General features: G+C 40.3%; 1 protein-coding gene across 2 annotated transcripts in view; it reads left to right on the top strand.

Annotated features, from left to right (window-relative positions):
- The first annotated feature begins 239 nt into the window (after positions 1–239).
- Positions 240–14,574, top strand: part of Edem3 (ER degradation enhancing alpha-mannosidase like protein 3) — a 60,245-nt gene continuing 45,910 nt past the window's right edge. For both annotated transcript variants that reach the window (XM_038349267.2, XM_038349266.2), the window contains exons 1-2: positions 240–604; positions 4,573–4,618. In XM_038349267.2, the coding sequence (XP_038205195.1) occupies positions 444–604; positions 4,573–4,618 (207 nt within the window). In that variant the 5' untranslated portion in view covers positions 240–443. The remainder of the gene's footprint in view (positions 605–4,572; positions 4,619–14,574) is intronic.

Genomic DNA, 14,574 nt, shown 5'->3' with positions numbered 1-14,574 from the left:
GTCCCCAGGTGACAACTCCTGGGGTCGGAGGTGGGTCGAAGGGACAGCTCCGTGCCCAGTCCCGCCTTTTGGCCACGTCCCGCTTCTCCTGGCCAATGCCCCGTCCTGCAGCTGTGACCGGCCCCTCTCGGAGGTTGTTTCCATTGGTCCTGAGGCCATCCCGCTGCTGCTCTACCCGGAAGTAGCCTTGGGGAGGCGGTTTCCTAGACTACGACACCGGAAAGCTGGGGGCGGCGCTCTGGGCGGTGGAGGGCGGAGGGTGGTGGCAGCGCTGGCGCTGGGGACCGGCTCGGTGGCTTCGGCAAACAGTTTGGCGCCGGCGGCCGCCTGCCTTACTCCGCAGCCCGCCCTCGACACGGCTCGCAGCCTCCTCGCCGCCGGCAGACCGCGATGTGGCCCACCGTGCGGGTGTAGCAGCTGCGCGTGCGCGGAACCGCGGGGCCATGAGCGAAGCCGGCGGCGGTCGGGGCTGTGGGTGCCGGGTCCCCCAGCGAGCGCCATGGAGCCTGGTGGCAGCGACGGCCTCTCTCTGCCTGGTGTTGGCCACGTCCGTGTGCACGGCGAGGGCCGCGCCCATGAGTAGGGAAGAGAAGCAGAAGCTTGGGTAAGGGTGCGTGGCTGTCCTGGTGGGTTTCCTGGCGCGGCTGCCAGCAGTCGAGGTGCCTGTCATTGCGCCCCCGGCGCGCGGTGGACTTTTCCTGTGGTGACTGGAACAGCTGCTGAGGCCGGAGGACCTCGGTGCGGTGGACAGGGTCCAGGAGGATGGGAGCCGATCCCCACGACGTGACCTCGGGGGCTGTCGGGTGTCTCCTGGGTCGCCCGAGACTTAGGCCGTGTTGTGTCAGCGCCACTGCCATGGCAGGGGCTGGTGGAGGGGCTATCACCTGGGTTGCGGAGTTCTGGGGCGCCTTTTGCCGGAGGAGGGTTAGAGTTCTCGCCCCACTGAGCTCCCAGCGGGAAAATGTTGCGCTGTTTGCACCTGTTAAAGGAAAAGGGGCGTTCACTGGAACTTGCACTTTTCCGAGTTCGCTATCCCCTTGCTGTTTTTTCTTTCCTACAAGGCGTTTGTGCAGGAAGCTGGCCATTTGATGTTATTCAAAGGCCTCGATTGCGTGTACCCCCTTAGAGTAGTTTCGTGAATCTTAAAAGTGTTACAAAACTCTATTTATAGCATTTAATTCAGTAATTCTAATACATCCCAAGTGGCACAGATGAATAAGAACTAAGTGGAGAATCTGTAGAAATTGGCAACACCGTGAACAGTTAAGTGAGAGAAGAGGAAGTGCGTGCGGGTCAGTAGCGCAAAGAGTTGTGAGAGGTGCATATTAAAACAGTGAGCTGGATGGGTTTTGCTTGTCTGGTTAGCAAGCACAAAACACCAGGATGCAGCCCCGGTCAGCGAAGATGTGAAAACACTTGACAGGAATGTAAATTCGTGTGGTTTTTTTTTTTTTTTTTTTTTTTTGACACCAACTCCTGAATTTTAATTCGTGCTTGTCCTTTGACTCATTTATTTCTCTGGGGATCTACCCTACAGAAATAAAAGCACTGTTAGAGATAAGTGTAGAAAGGGGTCCATTTGGAAAGAACAGACCGGTTCCTGGGAGGGATATGGTTGAAAAAATACGCTGTTTTGTTCTATATTATGGAATAATGTTCATATATTTAGAAAGAGTTCTGTAATTAGAAGGCTAGGATCTATTCCCAAGATAATAGTTTAAAAAAACCCTAACGCAAATTGTAGGATAATATATAAATAGTAGCCATACCATTTTATAAGAAAAAAATTACCCAAATTTAGAAAAAATAAAGGGTAACTTATCCCATAATGTTAGGATGAAACAGAAGTGGAGCCATTAGGTTCTGGTATATATGCTTATTTATTTTGAGCATTGCAAAAGAACTGTATTAATTTTTAATAAAAGAGCAATAAAAATCAGAGGAAAAGAGGATGAAGTGTCAGCTATCTAGACAAAATTACCAAAGAGTTCTAGTTCTTGCTTTTTTTCTTCGTAAGTTTAATGTATTGTCTGGTGACATTTTAATGACTTCCCCACTCTGTTGGCACTCAGTCGCCTCTAAAACTGTTATTACTGTTATCATGTCACAAGGTGGATGCTATCTCCATTGTGCAAATGAAGAAATTGAGATCCAAGGTTACCTTGTTCAGAGTCTCGAAGCTGGTGATGGGTGGAGTCAGATTTTTGTAGTGTTTTTATATTTACCTATGTCTGACCTCATAGTACATTGTATGCACAGTGCTGTACTTCCTTAAGATATGGGGGTATTAATTCTAGTATGGCTGCAAATACTGTATTTGACTTCTTTATTAGAAATTTTATGAGTCATTGGACAGTCAGTCTAGAAAAATCAGTGAGCGCCAGGTTTAGTGAGAGATCCTGTCTCAAAAAGTAAGGTATAGAGTGTGTGTGTATGTGTGTGCGTGCGTGCACGCGCATGTGCATGTCACATATACTGGAATTGTTGGGAACAGTTGTTTGCAGTTATATGCCGGATATGTCGTCTTATCTTTCATGGAAGTTTTTCAGGACAGGAGATTTTGCTAATATTTTTGATTCTCAGCTGGTATAGATCAATGATGCAGTCACTACTGGTATTGGGAGGCAGTGTGACTTTAGCAAAGAATTGATTGATAGAAATTATTTAAGAATGAAAAACAATTTTAAATGGGGGTCAGATTTTCAATACACTTTATACAGTGTTAAATAGATAGAAAACTGTAAAAGCTTTTCAGCTGTTTAATATAGTCATTGTGCCATTCTATAGTTATGCCCACTTTGAAGTTTATGTCATGGAGCTTGCTGATTGCATGTTGCAACGGTGCAAGTGTGTCTTCATTTGCCCATAATCTGGAAAATTCATAGCTCTCAAAGTTGAGTTAGCAAGTTAGAGTTTTCCACCTGCCATGCACTTCTAGTCTCTAGCATTCCCAGTGACAGGAAATTTCCCTTCTTGATAGGAACCGATTATCATACTTCAGGGAAGAGAGAGTTTGCATATCCCACTTTTAGGTTAGTGTTCACAGGTTCTGTGGGGCCCTGCCTTGCTGCTGTTGAAGAGATCGTTATCATTTGCAGGATGAGTGTCTAGAGGGATTCCATAAGATACTCCTTAATTTTCTGAAATTCCCTGGATCTGTGTAAACTTAGAATGTTCTAACACAGCAGTAGGGAGATCTTTTTATTTTATTACATTTGTGTGTGTGCCATGGCATTTGGAGTCTGAACAACACACAGGACTCAATCCTCTCCTTCCACCAAGTGGGTTCTTGGGATCAAACTGAGGTTGTCAGGCTCTGTGGCAAGCGCCTTTGCCCACTGAAGTCTCTTGCCAGCCAAGGTCTTGTTTTTAATAGAGTAGGTGTTTTAAAATAGTTATAAAACGTTGTCAGGACCATTTAGATTTAGGGCGCAAAATGAAGTGTACTTAACTTTGCTGGTCCTGATAACCAGGGTCGGGTACTAGAACTTTTCTGCCTGCTGGCTTTACTATTACCAGCATTTCATAATTTCTGAACTGTTCTGAAAATGACAAGATAGTATAATAGGAAGGAAAACAAGTATAGCCAGTCATTTTCTTCACTTCTTTTTCTAGTCCTGATTTTAGTAAGTGGAACGTTGGGAAGAGAAGAGCTGGGAACCCCTCGTCTCACTGTTTTCCTCTGCTGATGATGGGATTCGGCCCTGGCTGGCTCAACATTAGCTCTTATAACAGCACTCGGGTCCTGGTCATGAGAATGCATCATCGTGAGACTCGTGGGGTCTGCCGGAGTGAACCCGGTTCGGGTGCCTGAATCCTCCACTTTAAACAGCTGTATTGGAGTTTAGAGAAACAGAGTCTCTTCTCTTCTTTTTTTTCTCTTCCTTCTCTGCTACCTCCCTCTGCCCAGGCTGATCTTAAACTTGTGATCCTGTAGCCCTAGCTTCCTGAAAGCTAGGAGTCTCCCTTTGAGCATTCAAGTTTTTATTTTTGAAGTGAATTCTACTTTTTGAGAGTGTTTTTAAGAGAACAGAGTACTCTAGAACGTCTATCTTTTGGAAATGAAGCGTAGTATGTACTTAAACTGGGCATTCGTGGTTTTACTCAGTTTAATGGGAAAGGCACAGGCTTGAGAAAATATGCGTTCATATTAGTATAACACACTCCACCCCCTTAGCAAAGTATATAAAACAATAAATGGTACTAATAGTTGTTGCTTTGAGGAGTTGTCTAGAAACATCTCTCTCCAACAATAGGCTACACAATCGCATTAAATATCTGTAATGTTCTTTTCAAAACCAGCTTTTCTTCTCTGCCATTATGACATGGGTCATTCAATAGTTTTCTTAGAAAAGAAGCCCGGCAATTTTCTATAAATTACTAGGACTAGGGGTAGTAAAGGTCTGGCCCCACCCCTTGTGCTGAGGTAATAAAGACTTCTCACTCTGTGGTTTCCTTCTAATTAAAGTTTTATTTTTTTATTAGTGTGCTTTATGAAGGAAAATTGTGTTCCTGAAGTCCAGTTGATAGAATATACGTAACTTTTCTCCCTCTCTGTTTTTTCACAATTAGAAATCAAGTCCTGGAAATGTTTGATCACGCTTACGGCAACTATATGGTGAGTACGAAGCTCGTCTGTTCATACCATCTGTAGGAGCTGCCTGTACACAGCCGGGAGGTTTGAAACCTCAATTACCAATGCATGTTTTTAAAGAAAGTTTTTAAAAAGCAGGACAAATGTAAGATAGCAGAGTATTCCTGGTGGTGATTCTTAGGGAATCAATTTATTCAACAGGTAAGAAATTGAAACCAGATCATAAAACTTTGTATTTAAGCAGTTTACTTTGGTGTTGGCAGCAATTGAAAATGTGTGTACGTGAACAGGGAAAAGATGTTGTCTCTGGCTTTAAGGGATGTCCTTTAAGAAAAACTACATTGCTTTACAAACCTATGAAACAAACCATTATACAAGAGATCCTCTCACCCAGCTTCTGTCCAAATGGTACTATGTGGATTCTGAATTGAGTGTATCTACCTTTCTGCTGATCCATTGTCTCAGAGTATTTCAGAGGTGCTGAAAGATGAAGTAGCAGCTTCCACTGCAAAGGGCGAAAGGTTCTAGGGAAGAGAAAATATGAAGCAAATTTTAAGAGTTAAAATTTTGCATATAAATTTTTGTAATTTTGTAAATATTTTAATCAGTTTCTCCTCATCTCCTTGTTTTTACATTTAAAACATGCCAGGAGATCTTCTTTTATGATTATAGACTAAATATACTTAGCAAAACTTGGCAGAGAGCTAACTTAATTATTTTTTAAGATACTTTTCACCTGATTCAGTGAATCCATGTTCATTTATATAAGGAAGATACATTATATATCTATATCATTATTCCCCTCTTTATATATTTTTGTATTTTATATTTATATGTCTGTGTGAGTATATGCCATGTGTGGGTATTTGCAGAGTCCAGAAGAAGGTATCAAACCCTAGGAGCAGGAGTGAGAAACAGGAGGTTGTGAGACATCACACTGGGTACTAGGAAGAAGAACCAGGTCTTCTGGAAGAGCAGACGTGCTCGTAAGCACTCGACTGTGGTTTAAACACGGCTCCTATTTGATAGCCTTTGCTCTCTTTTATTAGTGCTTGCTTAGAGTCAAGTTTGACTTTTCAGTGTTTCTAGACTATGATGGTTATGAAGTGTTGGATGTAAACTTTGAAAACACGATTTTAAACTTACTACTCATTGTGACTGTAGCTATTCCTTTAGTGTTTCTTTCAAAATCTGTTACTACTTGTTAGTTTTTTTAATTTAGCAAGTCTAGGCTAGTGGTATAGAGATAATCAGATGAGCCCCTACAGGACTCTCAAGTTGTAGCCAGGTCATACAAGTAAACTTTGGATTCCAGAGCTGAACAAATGGTAAGCAGCTAGATGGATTTCCACATTTTAAAGCCCTCTGTATTGACTGTGTGTGTATATTTGTGTGTATGTGCTCCTGTGTACGCATGAGGACAGAGATTGGCACTGGATATCTTCCTCAGTCACTGTGCACCTTACAGTGTTGAGACAGGGTCTTCCCACTGATCCTGAAGCTCACAGTTTGGCTAGATTGGCAACTCAAGGGGTCCTCCTGTCTCTGCTTCTCCAGTGCTGAGATAGGCATGAATGGCCATGTCTGGCTTTTGTGTGGGTTCTGGGGAATCTGAACTTATCTCTTTATGCTTGTGGGGCACTCTACTGAGGTACTTAGGTACATCTCTTTATAAAGTATGGTATCTTTAATAGTTTACCCCTTTTAGGTAAATAGCAGAAAGTTATATCAATACATACTCAATGGGGTTTGTGGCAGAGTGGTTACTGAGGGCAGCCCTCACAAGCTTTCTGACCTTATTACTAATATGACCTAACTGGGTAATATTGCTATTAGTAACTATATATATATATATATATATATATATATATATATATATATATATATATATATATATGAGAGGAATTTCAAGTATGTAGGCTTTAGGGTTGGATGACGTAGATGTCAAATTCTGTGTTGGCATTTGTTTACTTAAATCCTTAACTGATCAGTTCACTCCCTTGAGTCAGGTCTTGTAAATGAGGACAGTTGCAAAGGATTATTGTAGACTATAGATTTCTTTTAAATTAAAACAGAGACCCTTTATTTTTAATTTTTCATAGTCAGCTTTTATATGTCTTATGCTTAGCATAGTACTTAAACACCTAAGTGCTTATTAAATATTTTTTAAAGAATGAAATTGAATTCTTGTGCAAATGAAATCAAATGGTTTTTGCATTTGATTATTTAATACATCTTGCCTTTTAAACTAAAGAAAATATTAATAAACTTTTAAAATTGAAGGTTCTGGAGGATTTTAGGATCTGTGAACTTCCTTGTATTGGTCACCTGTGCTCAATGTGAAGCGCATGCTCCCCGATAAGCTTTAATAATGTAGAGAGCGTGTCCTCGCTTCTCACCATTGTTGGCAATGCTCTTCCTCACCCTGCTCTGCAGCTACAGCACTTTCTTGGACCTTGGCTCCCACGGGAAGGAAATGGCATTTTACAAAAATGGACATTGTAGTGTAGTTATGACCACAGACTTGGGACCCAGAAGAGGATACCCTGAGGAGGTTCTGTCACTTACCAGCCTGGAAGGAGGGAGGGCTAACCTGATCTCTGAACCAATCAGCCCTTTACCTGCCGTACAGTGTTGGGCAGGCATGACTGTGGTCATTCTGTACAGACGGCCTAGTTAGAACTAGTGTCTGGCAAGTAGAAAGCCCTGTGTATGACTGCTACTGATATTATCATTTATTGTCAGAGATGGAAATTTCTCTTGTAAATTGAATGTAGTATCACATACCTCTAGTCTCAGGACTTGAAAGGCAGAGGCAGGAGGATTACAACAAGTTCCAGGGCAGCCTGGTGTATATATCAAGTTTTAGGCCAACCAGGACTAAGACCCTGTTTCAAAAAAACAAAACAAAACATAAACCAGAAAGGGAGAAATTTCTCTCCTAAAAGTTCATGTAGATTTGAATGCCATCTGTGTTTCTAGGTTGAACAGAGAACTTCTGAGAGCTCACACGTCCTTCGTTGTCTGGGCATGTACTCTTCAAGCTTACTTTTCTATCTGCTAATGAAATACAAGATTCTCTGTGTATTATTTCTTGATAGAATGTCTTGCCAGCTCCAGGTAGATTATTACATCTCTGCAATCCTTGGAGTTACCCTGAGAGACTTCCTGATTCTGTTATTGGAATAGCTATTGATAGTATAATGATCATTTGACAAATCTTAGTTCCCATCAGACTGTGGTTTATTCTCAGTGAATTAGTTGCACAGATGGCTTTCTCTTTTCCCTAAATCACATGGAATTTGATGTTTATTTTGGCAATTGTTGCATAATCTTATTTAACCCTAGACTATAGTCACTCTGTGGCTTCTAGAAACAGGTTTTGCATATCTGTGCTCAGTTTTGAGTTTCTAAATTAATGCAGATGATACAATGATATGTATCAGGGCCACCCTTGAGAACCTGGGGAGGATGGTGATGGTGATGATGGTTATGATTATGATATTTGTCTCCCAGTGTTTATTCTGGCTTCTCTGAGCAATCAAATTGTTGTTAGCAAAAAGTGTACTTTTTCTAGACCCCCTAAGTATTACAGATAAAATTGGAAAGAATTGGAAAGTATCATTTCCTTCAACAGTAAAATCCTCCTAATACTATAATCACTTTCAGTTTGATCCTGAAATTAATATAATCTTTTTGTTTGTTTGCTTTGAGACAGTCTCCATATGTGGTACAGAATGACCTTGAGCTCACTATGTAGCACAGGTTGACCTCAGACTTGTGATCCTCCTGCATCAGCCTCTCAAGTGCTGGGATTGCAGCTGGCACCATCACACCCAGCCGACTAGTTTGCTATTTTAAAATGCAGTCCCTCTGGATCTCCAGATTTATGTCCATCTACTTAGTATTCCCCCCCCCCCTTAAAAGTTGATTTCACAGCACCAATTTACCACTTTAGTCATTTTTAGGAACGCAGTTCTGTGGCATTTGTCACTAGAATATCATCTTTCCTACCTGAAACTACACGAGATTTTTCTTTTTAATTGTTTATTCATTAAAAGGAGTAATCTAGAAACAAAAATGTTTTCAGAAGGGTGCTAGGTCATCTGGTAAGTGTGAGTTTGAGTTTAGAGCAAACTGCTAGACTTTTCATTTGCATTTCCCACCAGCAATGTATGCGCTCGGTTACTACACATCCTCTCAAAGACGGGTGTTCTCCAGTCTTCATCTTAGCCGTTCCAGTGGGTGTGCGGTAGTGTTTCTCTGTGACTAATGCTGTTGGAAAGCTTCCCATGCATTTGTTTTATGTTCGTGTATCTTTTTGGGTGAAGCATCTGTTACAGTTTTCCTTTTCATTTTAAAATCAAGTCTTTTGTCCTGTTATTGCTGAGTCGTAAAAATTATTTTATAACCTAGATGGGGCACTTTTATCATGTTTTATGGATATTTTTACAGTCTGTACTTTGAATTTTAATTTTTCTTTCTTTTGAATTTCAATTTTTCTAACATTGATGTTAAAAATAATTTAAAATGTGACCAATTATGATTTAATCTTTTACTTTAAAAAAGATTTATACTTTTATAGTTTCCTAAAAATACTTTCCTAGTCCATGTTCACAAACTTTTCTTTTTTTGTTTCTAGATGTTTTTATAACTTTAGTTTATTCACTGAGACTTAAGACTCATTTTGAGTTAATTTTGCATAGATGAGATAAAGGTGTGAGTATCTAGTTATGTGGCACCATTGTTGCGATGAATGCTTGTCCCTGCTCACTTAGTTTGACGCCTGTGTGTGTAAGGAAATGCTTTGACCAGGTAGGTAGGTAGGTAGGTGGGGAGATGGGGTCTCTCTAGGATTTGTGTTGTTTGTCATTGCTTTAGACCGATACCACATTGGCCCAATTTTTGTAACTTTGTGCTAAGTTCTCAGCTCAGCAGTATGATCTGCTAGCTTTGTTTTTTCTTTTTTTTTAAAAATCTAGGATTTTTTTAAAAATCTATTTTAGGGTTTTTTGTGTTTTTATGTAAAATTCAAAACTATATTGCCAGCTGTATTTAAACAACCACCAGGTTTTGTTTAGTGTTATGTTGAATCAGTAGATCAGTTTGGAGAGAATTTCTTTTTTTTTTTTTTCTGAGACAGGTGTTAAACTTGTGTAGCCAAAGACCACCTTGAATTTCTGATCCTCCTCCTTCTGTCATCCAAGTGCTGGGTGTCAGGTGTCATGTGTCGGGTGTCAGGTGTGTGTCCTCATACCAGGCTTTGGTAGAAAACTAATTTTTCTCTTTCCTTTCCTTTCCTTTCCTTTCCTTTCCTTTCCTTTCCTTTCCTTTCCTTTCCTTTCCTCTTTCCTTTCCTTTTTTTGGGGGGGTTTCTGAGACGGGGTTTCTCTGTAGCTGTGGGGCCTGTCCTGGAACTCGCTCTTGTCTACTCACAGAGATCCGCCTGCCTCTGCCTTCTGAGTGCTGGGAGGCATGCACATCCTCTGCCCAGCTGAGAACTGATTTCTTAATATTAAATCTTTAATCCATGAATACTGTTCCCCTCAGCACTTACTTAGACTCAAACATATGAATACTGACTTTAGTTGTTTTTAGTAGAATAAAATGTCTTCCCTTTATCTAATTACAAGTGGTACTAAAAACTCTGGGCTGGTGTTTTGACTTGACTCTATAACTGAATTGTTACCTCGAAGCTGTAGTAAATTGAGAGTCTAATATTTAGCTTAGTTTTTCTCCTTTGCTTCTAGTCAGGAGCATTCTCTACTTAGTTTCTGCAGGACTCTTGTCACCTGAGTTTCATTTCTGAGTCATAATTATTATGTTTTTCGTGACTTTTGGTTGTATCAACATGACTGTTTCCCCTTTTCTGGCAACATGTTGTGAAGAAGAGAAGTTGCTGTGCTCACAGGCAGCCGTCTGAAGCCGCTGCAGCTGTGTATTGCCACGTGCGCCTTGCTCTGGCCTTCTGCAGACGGCAGTGTGCCTTGTGGTTAGCCCGAAAGAAGACACTGGCTTTATTTTCATGTTTAATCTTGAGACAAAGAGCATGAAGTATTTTTACACCTTGGGTCAAAGTTATTCTGCTTTGTATTTGCTGTGGATATTTTTGTTATCTACATAAGTTCAGGGTTTCAGTTTTTATATTTAATTTGGAGACCAGGTTTCAAAACAATAGTTTAAAATAGTAAGGAACTTTTTACCATAAAATTAACATGTTGTCTTTTTGCAAAATAACTTTAAAATATTAAAAAAACAACTTTGAGCTTTTTACTTTTTAACTTACATGTATTAAATATAAAACAAAGCAAGAAAATTATAAACACTCTGGGGAATCAGTTGTACTGATTACACAAAAATAATTAGGAATTTATACTGAAATTGTGTATTATTAAAAATTTAAAAATATAGTTTGAAATTTAGAATGTGATGATTGAATATGAATTCTAATTATGTCAAAAATTTGTTGCCTAGAATCACCTCAGGATGAATCATTATGGAACATTCAATTTTTCTAAAAAGTAGGCTAAGAAATAGAACAGTCTTGTTGACTGTAACCACACAGTCAAGTATACAGAAAAATTGAGCATTTTTAAAAAGGTTTATTTATTTTTATGCATAGAAGTGGTGTGTTTTTCCTGCATGTATCTAAGTGTACTGTGTATATAAAGTGTCCTTGGAGGCCAGAGAGGGTGTCAGATCCCTGGAACTGGACTTATAGGTAGTGGTGAGCCACCTTCTTAATACTAAGAACTGAACCTAGGTCCTCTGGAAGAGCAGCATTTAGTCCAGTTCTATTGCTGTGATAAAACACTATGACTAAGCCAGGAGGTGGTGGTGCACTCTTTTAATCCCAGCAGGCTGAGCTCCCTCCCACCGCTTCTTTTATCTGACATATATTGATGTATTTTTTCATCTAGTCACTTCAACAAGCCAATGAAGAGGTATTTTTATTTCCATTTTGCACATGAGAAAGCTGGAGGTTCAGAAAAGTACTACCAACTGGGAGGCAGAGGTAGTGGGTCTTCATAAGTTTGAGGCCAGCCTAGTCTAAAGAGCGAGTTCCAGGACAGCCAGGACTACACAGAGAAACCCTGTCTGGAAAAACCAGCCAACAACCAACCAACCAAAAAACAACTATGAACAAGATCAATTTGTAGAGGAAAGGTTTTATTTAATCCTAACAGAGTAGTCTGTCATCCAGGGCAGTCAGGGCATTAGCTGGAGGTCGGAACCAATGCAGAGGCCACAGAGAAGTGCTGCTTACTGGCTTGTCTGCCATGGCTTTCTCAGCCAGTTTTCTTACACCATCCAGGGCCACCTGCCCACAGGTGACACTGTCCCTAGTGCGCTGGGCCCACTCATACCAGCCAGTAATCAAGAAAATGCACTACAGACTTGCCCCAGGCAGATCTTCTGGAGACATTGACTCAGCTGAGAATTCCCTGTACCAAAAGACTCCAGCTCGTGTTGTGTTGACAGAACTAGCCAGGACAGACAGCAAGTGCTGTCTAACTGCCGATCCATCTCTCCGTCTGCCAAAGCTGAGACCCTTGACAGAGCATTGGCGGTTCCTAACACTTGCCTTGTGGTCTGGGAACAATTCCTAGTGTGTTAGATCTACTCAAGGGGAGTCAAGCCACAAGATTTTCTGTCTCTCCTAGTTTTGATTTTTTCCCCCCTCAGTTTCTTCATTCTTTAGTTTTGACTTTTGAGTCTCATCTTGGTTGCCTGATTTCCTCAGGAAGTTTTCTGGATTTGAAAGCCCAGAGGCATTCTATTTCTCTGCCAGGTTTACTACTCCCTTACTTGGAGAACATCTGAACAGCCTGCATGCTTAGGACAGCCATGCTTTATGCTTTCTTTCCTTCAGAGGCCTGAAGACACGGTGCTGCAGTCTGCTCGCACTCGCTGGTAGTTCTGTGGAAAGTCTCCAGGAGTAGTGTGCCGTGTGTGCCGTGTGTGCTGTGTGTGCCGTGTGGCTTGTTTAATACTCAATTGCCCATGGAGTTCTTTTTTGTTTTGTTTTTGTTTCAAGACAGGGTTTCTGTGTGTAATAGCCCAGCTGTCCCGGAACTAGCTCTGTAGACCAGGCTGGCCTCAAACTCACAGAGATCTGTCTACCTCTTTCTCCCAAGTGCTGGGATTAAAGGCATGCATCATCTCTATCTGGCACCTGTATACTTCTTAATTCTTAAAGTTCACAGAAGTGTTCCCAGTTGCGTGTCTGAATCTCTATATGCCTCTTCTACATCTCTGTTACCCAGACTCCAGACTCACTGTGTGTAGAAAAGTAGAGACCCAGGACACCAAGCACACAGTCTTTATCAAAATTTTCTGCTGGTTATGGATAAAAATGAAAAATAGTAAACTTAATATTTTTAATATTTAAAGTATTAAAAACTGGAAACTAAGGCCTTTGCTGTTTGTATGAAGAGCTTCCTGGAGGTATAGGCAGTGCTTGCTTTTTTAAAATACAGGACAAGCACCTTCCCAGGCATGGGGAGGCGTTGCGTTCCTTTCTAATTCTGGATGACCAGCAGGCATCTGATACTTTGCTCCATTAGTATCATGGAATATGTCTAGGATTTCCTTTGCAGGATTACTTTCTCTGTGACACCCTTGGCCCTTGTGTCACAGCCAGTTTCTTTACATCAGTGATTTGCCTGATACTTCATACAATTGGGAAAGAATGAATTCTTTAAAAAGTAGACTTTAGAAAATTGGCCTTTGAGGAACAAATAGCATTAAACATTAAAAATAAAATAAATTCCAGTTAGAGAAAATACTTAATTGTAGTGTGTGTGTATGCATATATATGTGTGTGTATATGTATAAATATGTATATATATAAAATGATGTATGTGTGTATATATGTGTATAGGTATATATAACAAAATATGTGTGTATATGTATGTATATAATGAAATATATACGTGTGTGTATGTATGTATATATAACACAATGTATGTGTGTATAGGTATATATAACAAAATATATGTGTGTGTATATGTATGTATGTAATGAAATGTGTGTATGTGTGTGTATTATGTTTCTAGGGCCCAGAGCAGCCTGGCACAGCATTCCTGAACACCAGAAACCATGAAGAAAGAAACGAATAGATTTACCTACATACTTAAAGCTTATAGTGAAAACACTTCAAACAGAAATTAAAAACTAAACAAAGAAAGGATAAAAGATATTTACTTGTATATAACAGACCATATTTATTGAGTCTCTTTTGGCAATAGAGGTAGCCATTAGTAGCGTATAAATAGGCTTTTGTTTCAGAGTGGCTAATATAAGAATGTGTGTATCCTTATTAATGCTGAACTTGAGACTTTTTTTTTAACCCAGGAGATTGGCAAACTACAGAGCATCAATCATCTCAGATGTTAAGAGTAAATTGTAAATTGATATCCTGGTTGGTAATAACTATCAAAAATTCAGTATCTCCTTGACTCATCTATTTCTAAGTGAGCCACAGAAATCACACATGTATGAAAGGTGACTGTGTCTATAGATGTTTTCCAATCATTCTTCATGTCATACATACGGGAGTAAATAAATGTATCTGTACTATGCAACCTTCTGAGGAGCTGGTTCTGGGTGTAACGGTATGGGCTCCTGAGTCAGGTGACCAAGCTTCAGATTCTGAATTCATCATGTCAGCTGCTCGACTTAGGCTTACATGATTTCCTGGGTCCTGGCTTTCCCTGTGAAATGAAGACAGTTGAATCTCCTTCAGAGGATTGGTGAAATAACTAAACTCTTTGATGTATAGATAGAGGGTAGAAAATAATTACTCTATAAATATGAGTTACAGTTTCACTTTGTTATTAAAGTATTTCTGAAACATTCCAACATGCTAGGGTGGTGGGGTTGTCTTAGTTATTGTTGGATTGCCATTGTTGAAACACCATGGCCAAGGCAACTTATAGAAGGAAGCATTTAATTGGGGCTTGCTTACAGTTTCAGAG

Source organism: Arvicola amphibius, chromosome 12, assembly GCF_903992535.2.
Source record: "Arvicola amphibius chromosome 12, mArvAmp1.2, whole genome shotgun sequence".
NCBI classification, from domain to species: Eukaryota; Metazoa; Chordata; class Mammalia; order Rodentia; family Cricetidae; genus Arvicola; species Arvicola amphibius.
Note: the sequence above shows the minus strand (reverse complement) of the source record. Positions and strands in the feature narration are given on the sequence as shown.